The sequence below is a fragment of the Pygocentrus nattereri genome, chromosome 30 (assembly GCF_015220715.1).
Source record: "Pygocentrus nattereri isolate fPygNat1 chromosome 30, fPygNat1.pri, whole genome shotgun sequence".
Taxonomy (NCBI): Eukaryota; Metazoa; Chordata; class Actinopteri; order Characiformes; family Serrasalmidae; genus Pygocentrus; species Pygocentrus nattereri.
In genome coordinates, this window is record NC_051240.1 from 5,231,032 (window position 1) to 5,249,602 (window position 18,571).

An 18,571-nucleotide genomic window follows, 5' to 3' on the forward strand; every position below is an offset into this window, starting at 1 on the left:
AGGAAAAAGAACAACGTCCTCAACGTCCACTGAAGTTTAGTGTAAAGATTTTATCCCGAGTGATTCTGGAGAAGTTCTGTTGGTCCGTTCAGTTTGAAACGTTCACACATAAAGGACAGCTGCTGAGGTAGAAAATACAAATAGAAGAAAAAAGAGGGTTTTTTGTAAAAATTAATTTTATAAATTTGTAAAAAAAAAAAAAAAAAAAAGCTTTTACATTACAGTTTAATGTACTGACTTAAAAGTGCTGATTTTCAGGGGTTCTGCAGTAAAGACAGTGCTTCTATATTGATCCACGAACACCCGGAATACCCTTTGCATGGTTAAAGGGTTCTTTACATCGAAAAACGGTGCTGCATGTGGTTCCACATTCTTTTTGAAAAGGGTTCTGTATGCCACCGGAAAGGATTCTTCTGTTATTACAAGCTTGACATCATAACAATATAGAACCCTTTAAGAACCATCATTCTCAAGCGTGCACTAATACCTATAAACTGTCTTTAAATTAAAGTGAATTGAATTAAACCGAATTGAGAATGGGAACGCACCAACAACCTTGAGTTTCCAAATCTCTTCACAGAAACTGATCAAACCGGAGCCCAAAGCTGCCTCACAGGTATTAACGCAAAACCCAACGCTGAGAACTACTGAAGTCTAGAAACTCACCTGTTTTGGTTCTGATTAGAGATGCACAATATGGAGAAAACGGCCACACTGCGTTTATACTGACACACGTGGTCATCTCAGCAGAGCTTGAGTAAATCAGGAGCCTATTGGGCCATTTAGATTTAGTGCATCACGTGAATACTTTAATTTATCAGTGATTGGTCAGGATGCTCACCACATACATTTAGCAATTGGCTGAATGCTCATTTGCATATTTGAACTTCAATGAAATATGAACCCAAAGCAATTTATTGTGCAGTTCATTGTGTGACTCATCCTGATAACATTATCAATGTTAGCCAATTAGTATATTATAGTCTTGTACACACATAGAAACATAATAACGCTGAGTAACTAGTTCGTTGCAAGTGTAATGCAACCTGTGCACATAAAGCAAATAAAGTGAAACAATGCTTGAATATTAACGAGCATTAATTGGACAGACAATGGAAACACAGAAGCTTATTATATTTAGTATATGATTTCTCATAAAAATCTTTGTCTATTTTATAACGAAGCAGCTCTGGGAGCCAAAACATCCGCAAACAAACACAACTGCTAGCTCAAAGCTCAGCGTTTCTAGTGCATGCAAATCTCCGTCCATCGTCTTGAGTTCGTCCACAGCTTCACCATGACAGTCAAATACAGTGTCTAACACAGAAAATGGAATAAAATCTTTCATATTTTTATGTACAATCTACAGAACATTCATCTTAATTGATGTATGAAGAAAAACAAGGCAAAATCTATGTATATATATATATATACACATATATATATATATATATAAATACATATGTATATTTTTATATGCTGTAGTAGGGTTACAGTCATCTCTTGTCTTTAAAGAAGCCTTCGTCTGTGCTGCTCTCTTTGATAGTCACGGTCAAAAAGTTTGTCGTCACATCCGTGACGATGACCTTCTCCACACTGCTGAAGCAGGGGCTCCACGTGTCCTCGTCTTCTTCGTCTTCCTCCTCCTCCTCCTCCGGCTCGCCAAGAATCCGTGCCACAGGGATTTTGGCGATGAGGGTGGGCTTCTGCTGCTGCAGCCTGGCTGCCTGGTCCACAGTCTCGAACGCTCGGTGGTGGCTGAGATGTTTAAGGTGCTTTAGGTGCTTGCGGTGCAAATGGCTCAAATGGTCTCTAGTCCTGCAGTCCTGGAAGTTTGCAGCCATTCTGCTGGAGTGAAGGCTCCAATCCATCGACGGAATCATCCTGTGGGGTTTGTAGGGGTACACAGGAGAAGCCTGGTGCCTGTGGGACATCTTCATGGCTCTCAGGTCAGAGCACCTGTCCTCACTGTCCTCATCGTCCTCGCCCAGCTCAAGCCGCGCCATTTTGGACGGTATGCCGGACATCGATTCCTCCGTGCTCATCTTCGCCTTGTCCGGATGCAGCAGCCCACTCGAGTAGCCGTCGCTGAAGCGCAGTTTGGGCTTGCGGCCTCTTTTTTTGGGCGTGTAGATGAAGCCGTCGGAGGTGGGCCTCGGCGGGGAAAGTTCTCTGGGTGGCTCTGGAGGTGGAAGCCGGATGCTCTCACCTCTGTTGACAGTGCCAGGAGGGAAGATGGTAGGGACGACGGCCCGCAGGCCCTCTCTGGCCCTCGGGGCGGCCAGAGCGTCCGTGCTGGGGTAGGTGATGCGTATGCTCCGCGAGGACTCGCCTCGGAACTCATAGGATCTGGCTTTGGCTTTCGCTTGGGCCTGTGAAAAAACACAGGGAGGCATTTAAGAATGGACCCAACTGCATAACACATAAATAATTTATTATATCTTAATTGGTTTGAATTCATAGGCATTTCTCTGAACTGACATGCAACATTCATATTTTATTAATTTTGTGTTATTGGTGTGGTAAACTAAGAATCGTCCTAATAAACTACATATACATGAACTGGGCCTAAATAAGCAGCTTAAATCACCCAAATTCATAAGCAGAATTTCAGGCCCATGTGCATCAATTTATGCAAGAATAAATAAAGATTTTTGTTGTTGCTTAATTCTTAATTTTACAATAAACTGTGTCAGCACTTTATTTAGATACCACACTATAGATGCTTTGTAGAATAACTTTACCTTCAACTAAATACTATTAATTCACTCTAATTTTCCCAAATTATTGTTATAAATTACAACACAATATTTTGCTTTTCTGAGCATAGTGTGAACATTGCTAGCACTTAAAAGCACTTCCAGCAGCGTGATTAATTGCAAAACAGCACAATTAATCCTGCTTAATTGGATTTAGTGCAGCACAGTGTACAAATGCTAATAATTAGATTCACCGTTTTTCAGGGTATTTTGTAAAATGTGGCGTTACTTTAGCTCCTTACTTTTCAGGTGTCAAAACAAATCGTAATACATCACGTATTATTGAAATATAGTGATATTACATATCGACCAGCTCTACTCAACCCCAATCCTAACCTTAGCCATAATCCTAGGCCTACAGTTTAAAAAAGACGGTTCTTTAATGGTTCTCTAGTGAAGACAATGCTTCTATATAAAAGCATGAACACTCAAAGAAACAAACGGATCTTCAGATTTACGGAGAATGAGTTGTATATGGACCTATAAAGAACCTTTTTGAAAATGGTTCTATGCTGTATCAACAACTGGTTCTTCTACTGCTAGCTTTGCAGAATGTGTTGCTTTTGAAAATGGTTCTCTGTAGCACCAAAAATGGTTCTGCTGTTGTTGCAATGTCAAGCATGCATTATAATCTACAACAGAAGAACCCTTTTGAAAGCCTTGAAGAACCATCTTTCTAAGGTGTAAGCCCAAGCCTGATCCTGATTAAATGCATTCATGATTTGAACACCTGTGGATCCTCAACTGGGGTCTACAGCCTGTGACCAAAGTTTTTAGGTTTAACTGAGTAAAAACACTTGGCTGCCATTACCAACCTTCATCAGAAAGGTCTTAAGCTTGGGTCCTCTCTTCTTGGGTCCGAACAGCTCCCTCTCACGCTCCCTGTGAAGGCAGCGACAGCCACTTGAGGCAGCCAATCAGAGCGGCGGCAGCCCAACGTGAGGCACAAAAATAAGGATAAGGCTCCGATGGCATGCGGAGTGGGGTGGGAGCGGGGTGGGAGTGGGGTGGGAGCGGGGTACGGGTATATGTGTATTTACAGCACGCGACCACATGTACATTACCTCTCTTCAAAAGCGGCGAAGAGGCGAGAGTCCAGGATGTTTTCTTCAGGCTCCCATGTGCTGTACCTGCAGAAAGCAAAGCAAATAAGAAGCTGACAGCTCATCTGATGTCACGGCATGGCTCGCACTGGGGCGGCTAGCCCGTCACAGCGTTCTACAGCGCGTGATTTCCAGCCCCCTGCCAGCCCCTCACACCCCAGGGCGCGTGCAGCTACGAGGCTGAAGTTGGCTTCCCATTCGCCAGATTCGTGCTCGAATTTTTCCGTTCCACCTTAAACGGTGCAGCAGTTACATTCTGGCGCCTCGGGCACGGAGCTGACTTCAGCTTGGTGGTGCACCCGAGCCCGCGAGACGCGGGGCTGCCTTTGACAGCCATTGTTGGCGCTGTTAAAGTGTGACTAACTCGGTTAGCCGCTAGCCTACCGTTTTCGTAGCTACTCACTTAGGCGACCAGCCCTTCCATTTCACCAGATACTCCATCCGACCCTGCACACACACAGACAGAGCGCGAGGGTTAGCGCGAGCCGCTGCTGCCATGGCAAACAGCGGTGGTGGAGAGAATGGCCGTTTCTGGGCTGCTGTCTGTCTCGGCTTTAACACCTACCCGTCGTATTCGGCGCTTGATGATCGACTCGGCCGCGAAAACCCTCTCGCCGACAGCAGACAGCTCCATGTTTACCTCCCTCCCTCCGCCTGTCTGTCTGTCCGTCCGTCTGTCTGTCTATATGTCCCTCTCTCTCTCTCTCTCTTTCCGTCCGTCTATCCGACCGTTAGCTCGTACAGCGGATAGCAGCTCTGTGTGTGTGTGTGTGTGTAAATCGCTCTCTCTCTCTCTCTCTCTCTCTCTCTGTGTCTCTCTCTCTGAGTGAGTGTAAATCGCTCTCTCTCTCTCTCTCTCTCTCTCTCTCTCTCTCTCTCTGTCTCTCTGAGTGAGTGTATATCTCTCTCTCTCTCTCTCTCTCTCTCTCTCTCTCTGTAAATCGCTCTCTCTGTCTCTCTGTAAATCGCTCTCTCTCTCTCTGTCTCTCTCTCTCTCTCTGTAAATCGCTCTCTCTCTCTCTCTCTCTCTGTAAATCGCTCTCTCTGTCTCTCTGTAAATCGCTCTCTCTCTCTGTCTCTCTCTCTCTCTCTGTAAATCGCTCTCTCTCTCTCTCTCTCTGTAAATCGCTCTCTCTCTCTCTCTCTCTCTCTCTCTCTGTAAATCGCTCTCTCTCTCTCTCTCTCTCTCTCTGTAAATCGCTCTCTCTCTCTCTCTCTCTCTCTCTCTGTAAATCGCTCTCTCTCTCTCTCTCTCTCTGTAAATCGCTCTCTCTGTGTGTAAATCGCTCTCTATCTCGCCTCAGAATTCCAGGCAGACCATAATATTCTCTCGTGCGCGCGGGACCGACGTCATCGCGTTCTCCGGCCGCGTTGCCGTGGCGCTGCTAGCGGCGGACCCGCTCCGGAGCCGTTCATTGGTCCTGCTGTTGCTAGGCGACCGCCGGTCGCTTAGCGGAGAGGAGACGTGCTAATGTTCTGCCTGTCAGCCTGTTAAAGTTGTTGACGGAGCGCGAAACGTATAAGCGCCGTTTTGTCCATAGTATTTACGCTACGCAGCGAATTTTATCACGAGGTCCTCAAAAAAACGTTAACTCTTAATGGTTCACCGCAGGCCACGCAAGAGGGGAAGTATACACTGAGGTGATTTCTATTTGAGCATAGCCTCGCACGCTGCAGGTGGCCGTCGCCTCAGCGAACTTACAGCCTAACGCTATTTACACGTATCCAGGCCAACGCCAGGCGGTTAGCGCACCGAGCCGAAGGTCGTAGGTTAGTTGTCAACACATTTGGCGTGAGACAGCAATATTGAACGGGTTCAGCCACTAACCCCGCTAAAAACACCATTAAAATGATTCGGATTCATTCCTAACGGCTTCGCTTTGCAATAGGAATTGACTTAATAGTTCCTACAACAAACCACTAGAACACCTGTACAACACCTTTAGATCCTATCAGGACACCTTCACATGCGTCTGGAATCAGCCCCCAGCTGGTCAACCATTAGAATCCTAATAAAAACCATCAAAAAAGGCAAATCACATTACACAAACATCAAGAAACCAACAGAAACATTTAACGGCTTCTGTGTTTTTGAGCAGGGGAGATACGCCACCAATGTGCTGACACGCCTAATACACCTGCACACGTTAAACACGCCACTCTTTAGTGTGGAGAGCGTCTGAACCGCACTAAAGCCCGAACTTAGACGTTTCTTCAAAGGTTCTGTAGGAAGGACAATGGTTCTATATAGAACCGCGAACACTCAGAGAACCGTGGTGAAATGGTTCTTCAGGTTGACGGAGAATGAGCTGTATATAGTTCTATATAGAACCTTTTTTGGAAATGGTTCTATAAGGTACTAAATGGTTCTTATTATTAAGGGCTTGGCGTCGTCACAGCACAACAGAAACCTTCTTCGCGCTATAGAAACACAGCGCGTTCTCCAGCAGTCATAAGAGCTGTCTCGCAGTGCAGAGAACCATTCAAGCATGCACGTGGTTCTACAGAGCCTACAGCTCTCACGGTTCCAAACAGAAGGAGCGTCTTTAAGAGTGTAGTTTCAATATTTGGTGTGAGAAAACGAAAGTGAACCGTTTAGCCGCCAAAAGCGTTTCACTACAATCCCGTCAAACGTTAAAAAACGAGTGTTTCGGACTCTCAGCTCGGCTCTGCTCGGCTCAGCTCAGCTCGGCTCAGCTCAGCTCAGCTCGGCTCGGCTCAGCTCGGCTCGGCTCGGCTCAGCTCGGCTCGGCTCGGCTCAGCTCAGTTCAACTCAGCTCAACTCAACTCAGCTCGGCTCAGCTCAGCTCAGCTCAACTCGGCTCAGTTCGGCTCAGCTCAACTCGGCTCGGCTCGGCTCAGCTCAACTCAACTCAGCTCGGCTCGGCTCGGCTCGGCTCAGCTCAGCTCAGCTCAACTCGGCTCAGTTCGGCTCAGCTCAGCTCAACTCCGCTCGGCTCGGCTCAGCTCAGCTCAGCTCAGCTCAGCTCAGCTCGGCTCAGCTTGGCTCAGCTCCAGCGGCTCCGGCTCTTTATTCTCAGCTCAGCCGGATCTCTGATTTGAGCCCGAACTACATTAAGAAGAACAATTGTGCGCGTGACTCATTTCAGAACCGCGAAGAGGCGCAGGGCGAAAAGGTGAGGCAGGAAAGTATGAGAGAGTTAAGCTTGACTAACCCTGAGCCGCTGAGGAGCCTCTCAGAACCCCCCCTCCCCCCGCCGCCGTCTCTCAGTCCTGTTTATGGGGTTTTTTTTTGACTATTTTTTGTTTTCAGGTCAGCTCCGCCTGGCAACCACCGAAAAGGCGTCACAGGACAAAAAAACAAAAGCAGAAAGTGAAGGAATGAGTCAAACTTCAGAACCTTTAACCAGAACCTAATATCAAATACTGAGAGGATCAGCTTAACAATAACCCCCAACTACACGACGGACAAACAACAGCACCACATCACTCACCTTCATTATTTCAGGTTCAATGGGTATGATCCTATTATTATTATTATTATTATTATTATTATTATTATTATTATTATTAGATAGCTTTCTTAAGATGCCAGCTATATAATTTTTGCTCCATTTTACAGAGTTGTGTAGTATTACACCAATCGCAAGTTTCTCCTATCGTAAGTTTATTATTATTATTATTAATATTATTATTATTATTTTTGCTAATTAATTGCTCCTTTTTTCACCCATCAAAATAACTGTAACGCACCTTTTCCTCCCACATCTACCGTCGCGTGGTCCTTTTGCATCCCTGTCCTCTCTGATTACTGAACAAGCTCACATGAGACACACAGGCCATTAAACGCTGGTGCACCAAACCCCCGCTAACGGGACGGGAAGCTGCTCACACAGTTACTGAGACAAAACAGAGCCCAATGCACCTGCTGCCTTCTTAATAGCGTCAGGTACGAGATACTGCGCCATCCACGCCCTAGATAACAGCGGACTTTCTCGTGCGGACTGCAGTCAGGAGTAGGCAGCTTCATCTACCCGCTAACCTGGCCGACTGAGGAGCCTGTCGCCTGGACAGAGCAGCTACTGGAACCAGACTAGAGCTGAATATCGGGCAGTCCGAACAAAAATCAAATACAGGCTTTTCATCTTACAGCTTTAATGCGTCAACTGCGCTCATTAACGCCACATGTTTATCACATCTCGAGAAAAGTCAAAGCTGCTCTGGGACTCAGGGCAGCACAGCGTCTCGGACAGAGAGGAACAGAGCGGGCAGGAGAGTCTGCGGCCGAGCCACAGCTGCTCTGCAGAAACTTCAGTAGACCTCGGTGCTCAGACCCCGTGCTATCCGCGAACATGCTGCTCATTTACTGAAGGAATTGCGGGTAGCAACGGTTGCTAAGCAGTGATGGGAAGGTTTGGAAAATTAGGTAGAACTTGGTAAATGTTGACAGGCAATAATATGTATATGTAGTATGTATATCTGCCTGAATACTAACACTATTCATAATAATAATAATAATAGTAATTATTATTATCATTATTATCATCATCATCATCATCGGGCACATTACTCTTTTCAAGTATAGTACTGGGAAGATTATCAGCACTAAGACTGGTCAAATGAAATAGCAAAAAAAAAAAGAAAATAAATTGGATTTTCATGTAATAATTATCATCATGTATAAATATTCTAACATAACGATATTTGTAACATTTAATCGATGCAATAATATAAATTATATGTGTCTATATATATATATATATATATATATATATATATATATATAGAGAGAGAGAGAGAGAGAGAGAGAGAGATAATTTATATTATATTATTGCATCGGTTAAATGGTACAAATATGCGTTCATCAAAGGTAAAAATAAATAAAGCCGTACATGAAGAATAAAATAATGTGAGATTAATTTGAATGTGTGAGGATCACCGAAATTCTGCAATATCACAGATTAAATTCAGATTAAATTAGTGCAGTTAATCACAGTCCAGGAGTGTTACTGGACAGCTGGCTGCTCCGATTAGCTCTGATTATTTAGATCTAAACTGCATTTATTTATTATAAAAAATATCCATTAAAACAATCAAAAGAAAACTCGGTTTATATTAATCAGTCCATTCTTCTGTGATGATGACAGGAATAAACATGATATATTCTAAATTCCTCTATACAGCTATATGATTTCATTTATCCTTTAAACTTAATAATTTAACTAATTTAATTTATTAGATTTTAAAAAGACGTTTTTAATTAATTAAAAAGACGTTTTTAATAAAAAAGACGTTTTTAATTAAAAAGACGTTTTTTAAAGCTTCACTTTCTGGTTTGTGAACTAGAGCGCGCGCCGTCAGAACCTCGCGCCTTTAATGAACAGGTGGCGTTTGATGTAGGAAGAAGAGCGCGCGCTGCTCGAGTAGCGGAAGACGTGCCAGATCGCGCGAAGGGTTTCCGAAGGTTCTAGAACGCGACGACGGTTGGCGCGTGTGGAGTTCAGTAAACGGAGTTCTGAGTTCTGTGTTCTAAAACGCCAGCCAGAGGTCTGAGCACGAGCCAAGCGTTCTATTTATGTAGAACAACTCTTTCTGGCCGAGATTAGAACGCGGCGGAACTCTAAAACCCAGCGCTCTAGAACTCCACAGATTTTCTTCCACGCGAGCGAACCCAGTGTTTGTTGTAGAACCCCACAGGGCTCAGCAGGCTCGTGCATCTGAGCGCGGGCAGCGGCTGCTGTCAGTGCAGCGATTGGTAGGTCGGGCGCGCACGCTTGCGCGCGCGGTAGAGCTGTAAGAAGATCATTGGCTCGCTAGTCTCTGGGCAAGGAGTCTCGCGCAGAAGCAGAATTTTTTTTGCAAACGGAAATTAAGAGCACGAGCAGCAGTGGGTTTAATAAAGTTTATTGTTACGGACTTTTATTATTATTATTATTATTATTATTATTATTATTATTATTATTATTATTATTATTATTATTAATGTTAGCCGGACAGAAGTGCGTGGTTGTGAACTGCGGTCTGGTTTAGTTTGACAGTCCAACCGTTGTGAATCATCGTTTATAATTGCCTGTAATAATTATTAATTATTACTGATTTATCAGCACTGCATACACTGGAAAGGCTGAGCTGCTTTTTACTCTACTTGTCCAATAGAGGTGTCACGTTGAGTAATTTCCAGATTTCCGGAACGAGAGAGAGAGAGAGAGAGAGAGAGAGAGCGAGAGAGAGAGAGAGAGGGGTAGAGAGAGAGAGAGAGAGAGAGAGAGAGACTTTTATTTATAGACTTTATAGATTTTGCAAGCATTTGGCAAACAACTTAACAAACTAGGAAATAAACTGTCCTGAGGAAGAAGAAACCCTCACGGAACGATATATATAAGTGTGTGTGTGTGTGTGTGTGTGTGTGTGTGTGTGTGTGTGTGTGTGTGTGTTTAGTTTGGGGAGAGAAAAGCGGTGAATTTTAAATGCCGACTCTCGACAGTCTCATCTAAACGTGTATATCTTAATACGCATTACAGGCTGTTATCGTATGGAGCGCCGATAGGTAAAGACTGGAACCTTTAACGGTACCAAATAAAGGTTCTATGACTTGTAACAAAAGAGCCAATTTCGGTGCCATGTAGAGCTAGTTTTTAAAAGCTTCTTTAAAGAACCAAACAACTTATAACTGGTGACTGGAACCAAGGGTCAATATGACTACAACAAAAAATAGATATTTTATTAATCTATCTATCTATCTATCTATCTATCTATCTATCTATCTATCTATCTATCTATCTATCTATCTATCTATCTATCTATCTATCTATCTGTCTGTCTGTCTATCTGTGTCTGTCTATCTATCTATCTATCTATCTATCTATCTATCTATCTATCTATCTATCTATCTATCTGTCTATCTGTCTATCTATCTATCTATCTATCTATCTATCTATCTGTCTATCTATCTATCTATCTATCTATCTATCTATCTATCTATCTATCTATCTGTCTGTCTATCTATCTGTCTATCTACACTGTAACGTCCTTTGCAGCTACATGATTCGTTCATCAAGGTACAAACAGTGTAAGTGTACTCTGACAGGTACAGCAGTGGTTTTAAGGTCCAGTGGTGGACCTTACATGAGTTTTTCCTGGTGGGAAAGTAGATATTTGTACCTTTTCATAACCAAATGTTTTAAATCAGAGCATTACAGTTTTTCTCAGTCGCTTTGGTACATTTCTCTAATCATCCTTGGCATTTGCAAAACTGTAAGTGCAGCCAGTCTTTTGTTCAAAAGCCTTAGTTCATCTCTCAAAAGTAAATATCTGTGTCAATGAACATGTCAGTGCCATCAGAATGACAAGTCTGTGTCATTGTGTACGGATAGACAGTCAAATAGCTTAGTCATGTTGTCAATATGACCGTATACTCTGGATGGATGTTCTGATATAAACTATGGCTAAAATATTGATGACAGTTATTGTAAATTGTAGGTTACACCTTAGTGTATGTGGGAGATTGATGCAAGAGACTGGACTAGATTCACATTTACTCTTTTATTGTTTGTACTGTAATTTGTTGACGTATGTCATTGCGATACTGAAAGGAAAAGAGCACAAAGAAAAAAAAATAAAAAAACAAAAGTACAAATGTGAACATGGGACAATCTCCTTAGGGAAAACTGTACATGCAGTGCAATAGGAATTACAGGGCAGTCTTCCTACACCTCCTGACATTCCAGTCTGTTGGGCCACAAATTCTCATCCACATCACAACGAATATCTTCTCTTGCGATGCAACGTGGAAAGAATCTTTTAGAGTGTCTTATCCAGCCTCTGCAGGCATCTGCTGTGATGTCATCATACGCTGCATCCATGGCAGCCAGAAGGGTCATCTGTATATGTGGCTGGTGATTATATACTTTCCATCACCACGCTGAGAGAAATTCCTCAATGGGGTTAAGGAATGTGGAGTAGGGTGGTAGGAACTCCATCAGCATCCTACTGTGGGTCGCAAACCATTGCCTGATGATGTTGGAGCGATGGAAACTGACATCGTCCCAAACTATGATATACTTTGGCAAGTCATCTCCAATCTGATCCCTCTCTTGTTCAGGGATGAGGTCCCTAGAGAGTGTCTAAAAAGGTGACAAGATGCTCTGTATTGTATGGCCCAATACTGGGAATATGCATTAGCACGCCAATCTCAGAGATAGTAGCACCCATGGTTATGTTCCTGTTGGCCTGGCACGTCAACTGTAGCTCTGTGGCCGATGATATTTCGACCACGCCTTCTGAAGCCAGCCTCATCCATGTAGATGAAGCTGTGAGGTGGTTCACTTGCTTCCAGTTCCATTATACACTACATCCAGAAGACACAAAATGAATTTTATGAATTACATGCGTTTTTATTTTGGACAAGATACAGTTACATCAAATGTATACGGCACATATTGCATCTTTTCTACAGCCTTAGCAAATGTGTAAAGGTCGCACTCACTGTACTGTATCACTACACAATGTTGTCCTGTTTACTGTGAGGTACAGTTACTGCATGCTCATGCATGTTTTATCTGTACATACTGGTAGCGCAGCTCCTTCACTCTTTCACCATTCCTTTCAAATGGAACAGTGTACAGCATCTTCATATTCATTTGATGTCTTTTCAGCACCCTGTCAATGGTTGAGATGCTGACTGTTTGGATGTTTTCAAAGATGTTGGTGTCCTCTATAATGGCACTCTTTATCTCCCTTAGTGTTATAGCATTGTTTTCAACAACCATGGTGCAAATAGCTCCCTCCTGTTCAGGTCTGAAAAGGGGCCCTCTGCCACCCCTGTGAAGTTGTCTTGCAGTTCTATGTGGAAAAAATTGTAATGCAAAACACAAAATTGAGTAAGAGATCACTGTATGAAGTACACTTACTGTAGTGTAATATTGTACGATGCATTACAGAAATTATGCAGTATTACAGTACAGTGCCTATCGATAGATTACAGACCTGTTATGTGTGAATAATTGAGGACACAGTTGTTCTCCCAACATTTGGCTGCACCCTTCGACCAGCCTCAGCCACTGTAAGCCCATGATTGAGAACATTGTCTACAAGTGTGGCTCTTGTCTCATCAGGAACATGCATATGTCCTTGGCCTCTTCTGCCTCTTCCTCTGTTTTGCCTCCCAACTCCTCCGGCATGCAGCCTCACTCCTCTTCCTCTTCTCTGTTGACCCTGTCCAATTCCTTGTCCTTCCATTGTCAGACATTGTAACATTGTGTTGTGCTCCAGCTATATATATCCTTGCCAGTTGATGGTTCATGAGATGCACCTTCGTTAGAGAAAGTCAAGATTCACCTGGGAGCAATTTACCACTTAAGGACAGATTTAGGAAAAAGCTCTAATGGAAATGTCTAGAAATAAGCTTGACATATTATGACAACTTGTTCAACCATTTTGCATGTAAAGACTTATGGACTTATGCTATGAACTAATGCCTAAATGTTGTGGGGGGTGAGACTATTCAACAGAGACCCATATAATACATTTTGATCAACATGATATAAGCAATTGATAATGTAGGAAACAGCAAAGAATTGGACATAATCATTTGCATAGATGTACCAAAGCATTTGCAATTTGTTCAAAGAAATGAGAAACTGCTTTTTTGATGTGCACAAGTGACACAATGATGTGAAGATTGAACAGGTAGTTTTGAGAATTTCAATTCTGATCTGAGAAAAACTGTAGAATAAAAGCCTGGAGGGGAGACGGAGTGTGTGGAGTCAGTACATCTTAGAAAACATCATTTAGGTGGATTCTGGTGCAGTTATGTTCCCTGATTTAAGGTGCTGGGATGTACCCCTGAGGGCACCGCCACAGTGATAAGAGGGGCACTGCCCCAGTGATAGTGTCCTACCTTTTTTTATGAGTGTATCTATCTATCACTCAGGGTTTGCATAACCATTTAATGTAATACCCTTCTGTGAGGAGCTTTTAGGGGCTTTTAGGAGGGACTCCGTCCACGTCGAGCCGCTATGAGGGACTCCGTCCACGCTGAGCCGCTATGAGGGACTCCGTTCACACGGAGCCGCTCTGAGGGAGCCGCTATGCTGAGCCACTATGAGGGACACCGTTCACGCCGAGCCGCTCTGAGGGACTCCATCCACGCTGAGCCGCTCTGAGGGACTCCGTTCACGTCGAGCCGATATGAGGGACTCCGTCCTCGCCGAGTCGATATGAGGGACTCCGTCCATGTTGAGCCGATATGAGGGACTCCGTCCACGCCGCGCCGCTATGAGGGACTCCGTCCACGCCGAGCCGCTCTGAGGGACTCCGTCCATGCCGAGCCGCTCTGAGGGACACCGTTCACGCTGAGCCGCTCTGAGGGACTCCGTCCACGCCGAGCCGCTCTGAGGGAGCCGCTATGCCGAGCCGCTCTGAGGGACACCGTTCACGCTGAGCCGCTCTGAGGGACTCCGTCCTCGCCGAGTCGATATGAGGGACTCCGTCCATGTCGAGCCGATATGAGGGACTCCGTCCACGCCGCGCCGCTATGAGGGACTCCGTCCACGCCGAACCGCTCTGAGGGACTCCGTCCATGCCGAGCCACTCTGAGGGACTCCGTCCATGCCGAGCCGCTCTGAGGGACACCGTTCACGCTGAGCCGCTCTGAGGGACTCCGTCCACGCCGAGCCGCTCTGAGGGAGCCGCTATGCCGAGCCGCTCTGAGGGACTCCGTCCATGCCGAGCCACTCTGAGGGACTCCGTCCATGCCGAGCCGCTCTGAGGGACACCGTTCACGCTGAGCCGCTCTGAGGGACTCCGTCCATGCCGAGCCGCTCTGAGGGAGCCGCTATGCCGAGCCGCTCTGAGGGACTCCGTCCATGTCGAGCCGATATGAAGGTCTCCGTCCACGCCGAGCCGCTCTGAGGGACTCCGTCTACGCCGAGCCGCTCTGAGGGAGCCGCTATGCCGAGCCGCTCTGAGGGACTCCGTTCACGCCGCTCTGAGGGACACCGTTCACGCTGAGCCGCTCTGAGGGACTCTGTCCATGTCGAGCCGATATGAGGGACTCCGTTCACGCCGAGCCGCTACGAGGGACTCCGTTCACACGGAGCCGCTATGAGGGACTCCGTCCATGCCGGGCCGCTATGAGGGACTCCGTCCACGTCGAGCCGCTATGAGGGACTCCGTCCACGCCGAGCCGCTATGAGGGACTCCGTTCACGCCGAGCCACTCTGAGGGACTCCGTCCATGCCGAGCCGATATGAGGGACTTTGTCCACGTCGAGCCGCTATGAGGGACTCCGTTCACGCCGAGCCGCTATGAGGGACTCCGTCCACGCCGAGCCGCTATGAGGGACTCCGTTCACGCCGAGCCACTCTGAGGGACTCCGTCCATGCCGAGCCGATATGAGGGACTCTGTCCACGTCGAGCCGCTATGAGGGACTCCGTTCACGCCGAGCCACTCTGAGGGACTCCATCCATGCCGAGCCACTATGAGGGACTCCCTTCACGCCGAGCCGCTCTGAGGGACTCCGTTCACGATGAGCCGCTCTGAGGGACTCCATCATCGACGAGCCGATATGAGAGACTCCGTCCTCGCCGAGCCGATATGAGGGACTCCGTTCACGTCGAGCCGATATGAGGGACTCCGTCCACGCCGAGCCGCTCTGGGGCACTCCGTTCACGCTGAGCCGCTCTTAGGGACTCCGTCCTCGACGAGCCGATATGAGAGACTCCGTCCACGCCGAGCCGCTCTGAGGGACTCCGTTCACGTTGAGCCGATATGAGGGACTCCGTCCACGCCGAGCCGCTCTGAGGGACTCCATCCACGCCGAGCCGCTCTGAGGGACTCCGTTCACGTCGAGCCGCTCTGAGGGACTCCGTTCACGTCGAGCCGATATGAGGGACTCCGTCCATGCCGAGCCGCTATGAGGGACTCCGTTCACACGGAGCCACTCTGAGGGACTCCGTCCACGCCGAGCCGCTCTGAGGGACTCCGTTCACGTCGAGCCGATATGAGGGACTCCGTCCACGCCGAGCCGCTCTGAGGGACTCCGTTCACGTCAAGCCGATATGAGGGACTCCGTCCACGCCGAGCCGCTATGAGAGACTCCGTTCACACGGAGCCGCTCTGAGGGACTCCGTCCACGTCGAGCCGCTATGAGGGACTCCGTTCACACGGAGCCGCTCTGAGGGACTCCATCCACGCCGAGCCGCTCTGAGGGACTCCGTTCAAGTCGAGCCGCTCTGAGGGACTCCATCCACGCCGAGCCGATATGAGGGACTCCGTCCACGCCGAGCCGCTCTGAGGGACTCCGTTCACGTCAAGCCGATATGAGGGACTCCGTCCACGTCGAGCCACTATGAGGGACTCCGTCCATGCCGAGCCGATATGAGGGACTCCGTCCACGCCGAGCACCTCTGGGGGACTCCGTTCACGCTGAGCCGCTCTTAGGGACTCCGTCCTCGACGAGCCGATATGAGAGACTCCATCCACGCCGAGCCACTCTGAGGGACTCCGTCCACGTCGAGCCGATATGAGGGACTCCGTCCACGCCGAGCCGCTATGAGGGACTCCGTCCACGCCGAGCCGCTATGAGGGACTCCGTCCACGTCGAGCCGATATGAGGGACTCCGTCCACGCCGAGCCGATATGAGGGACTCCGTCCTCGACGAGCCGATATGAGAGACTCCATCCACGCCGAGCCACTCTGAGGGACTCCGTTCACGTCGAGCCGATATGAGGGACTCCGTCCACGTCGAGCCGATATGAGGGACTCCGTCTACGCCGAGCCGCTCTGAGGGACTCCGTCCACGCCGAGCTGCTCTGAGGGACTCCGTCTACGCCGAGCCGCTCTGAGGGACTCCGTCCACGCCGAGCTGCTCTGAGGGACACCTCCGTTCACAGCCGTTTGATTGTTCTGACATGTGAAGTATCGGTGGGCTTCCCCTTTAAAACCACCGCGTGACGATGTCTGACTGTTAAGGCTTTGAAGCGCCACACAGGACTAAGCGAGCTCGAGCGTCCCGTTCGGGGAAGGGGGGATTAGAGGAAGACCGCCGGACTGACTCTCAGTGGGGGAGGGGGGATTTTCTGTGTGAAGCCGCCGCGGCGCGGGAGGAAGTGGTTGATGAGTAAAAGCCGCTGCGAGTGCGTGTTTCTCTCAGCGCTTTTCTCGAGATGACAGATCATCTGTTTGTTCTCTCGCAGCTCGCGGGGGCTTCCTGGTTCGCCTCGCGCGCTGCTAATGTTGCTAATCCTCCAGAAAGAGCCGTTACCGCCGCCGCCATGTTGGCTGCTGAAATATCGAGAGCGGTGGCGACAAAACATCGCGCGGTAAACGCCCCCCAGTGAACCCCCCCCCGCGTCGCTCACACCACACACACACACACACACACACACACACACACCGAGTCTCTAGCGCCTTATTCTCTACCAGAACCAGCCGTTTAACCGTGTTCTGCTGCCTCTAAATTGACTCCGACAGCTCTGAGGCTCCTCGAGGTTCTTTCTTGGTTCTGTGAGTGAGACAGAACCAATTCACTGCTTAAACTCGTCAGAATTCGTCAGACTGTTTGATTTAAAAAAAGGGTTCTATATAACACCGAAAAGGGTTCTGCCACTGAGACGAAGCTTGTGTGTAATAGAACCTTTTTTTGGCGTGCTTTTCAAAAATTTTCAAAAAATTCTATCTATCTATCTATCTGTCTATCTGTCTGTCTGTCTGTCTGTCTGTCTGTCTGTCTGTCTATCTCTATCTGTCTGTCTGTCTGTCTGTATCTATCTATCTATCTATCTATCTATCTATCTATCTATCTATCTATCTATCTATCTATCTGTCTATCTGTCTGTCTGTCTGTCTGTCTGTCTATCTATCTATCTCTATCTGTCTGTCTGTCTGTCTGTCTGTATCTATCTATCTATCTATCTATCTATCTATCTATCTATCTATGTGTCTGCCTATCTATCTGTCTGTCTGTCTGTCTATCTATCTATCTATCTATCTATCTATCTATCTATCTATCTATCTATCTATCGTAAACTGCTGTGATTCAGACTGGAGCGTCAGTTATATCCTGGCCTGCTGCATAATTAGTCTGATTGTTTAATTACGCTTCTTCAGGCTTCTTCTTCCTTACAAATAGGCACTGATATATATATATTATAATTTGTTCGCTTAGGCCTGTTATTTATATAATTTAACATACAGGAAAATAAACGGATATGGTGGTGCAGAAACTCTGGAAAGAACTTGAACATTGCCCTGTTTCTTTAACAGAAAGTGTACATGGCTATGAGTTCCTATCACTACCACAACACAGTCCTGTTCATGTCTTAGTAGACGTTTATTAGAGGATATGAACCATACAGGGGTCAACGTCTCGCAGAGGAAATGTAGTATATGACTTAAGCCCAGTTCAGGCTTCCAGCTGTGACGTAGTAACGTTCTGTGGCTGCTCATTAGCACTCAAAGAGAGGCCACTTTTGGGCTGTTTGTGGCTTAGAGCTAATGACAGACACATTCGAGTGGTTTTAAAACTCATAGACCACCACTGTTGAATGGGCAAGGTCGTTTTTAACCCAAGTTTTTTACATATATTAATTAGTATATTGGCACTAAAGCTGCACTAAACTACAACACTTTATTAGTAGTAGCAGTTATTTAGTTAACACGGCATTACGTCATAACAGAAACACAGAATAAAAGAAGGAACGCGTGCTGTCCGTGTTCTACTAAAGATATCTAGTGCTTTGATGAA

At 46.7% G+C, this 18,571-nt stretch overlaps 1 protein-coding gene across 1 annotated transcript; it reads right to left on the reverse strand.

Moving 5' to 3' along the window:
- Positions 1–787: 787 nt before the first annotated feature.
- On the reverse strand, positions 788–4,702 carry cbx8b (chromobox homolog 8b). Its single transcript, XM_017693068.2, has 5 exons — positions 4,428–4,702; positions 4,266–4,309; positions 3,824–3,889; positions 3,575–3,641; positions 788–2,372 (listed from the first exon to the last, which is right to left on the reverse strand). Exons 1-5 carry the CDS (start codon positions 4,494–4,496, stop codon positions 1,497–1,499), a joined length of 1,122 nt encoding a protein of 373 aa, XP_017548557.1. The 5' UTR covers positions 4,497–4,702; the 3' UTR covers positions 788–1,496.
- Between the last annotated feature and the right edge of the window lie 13,869 nt (positions 4,703–18,571).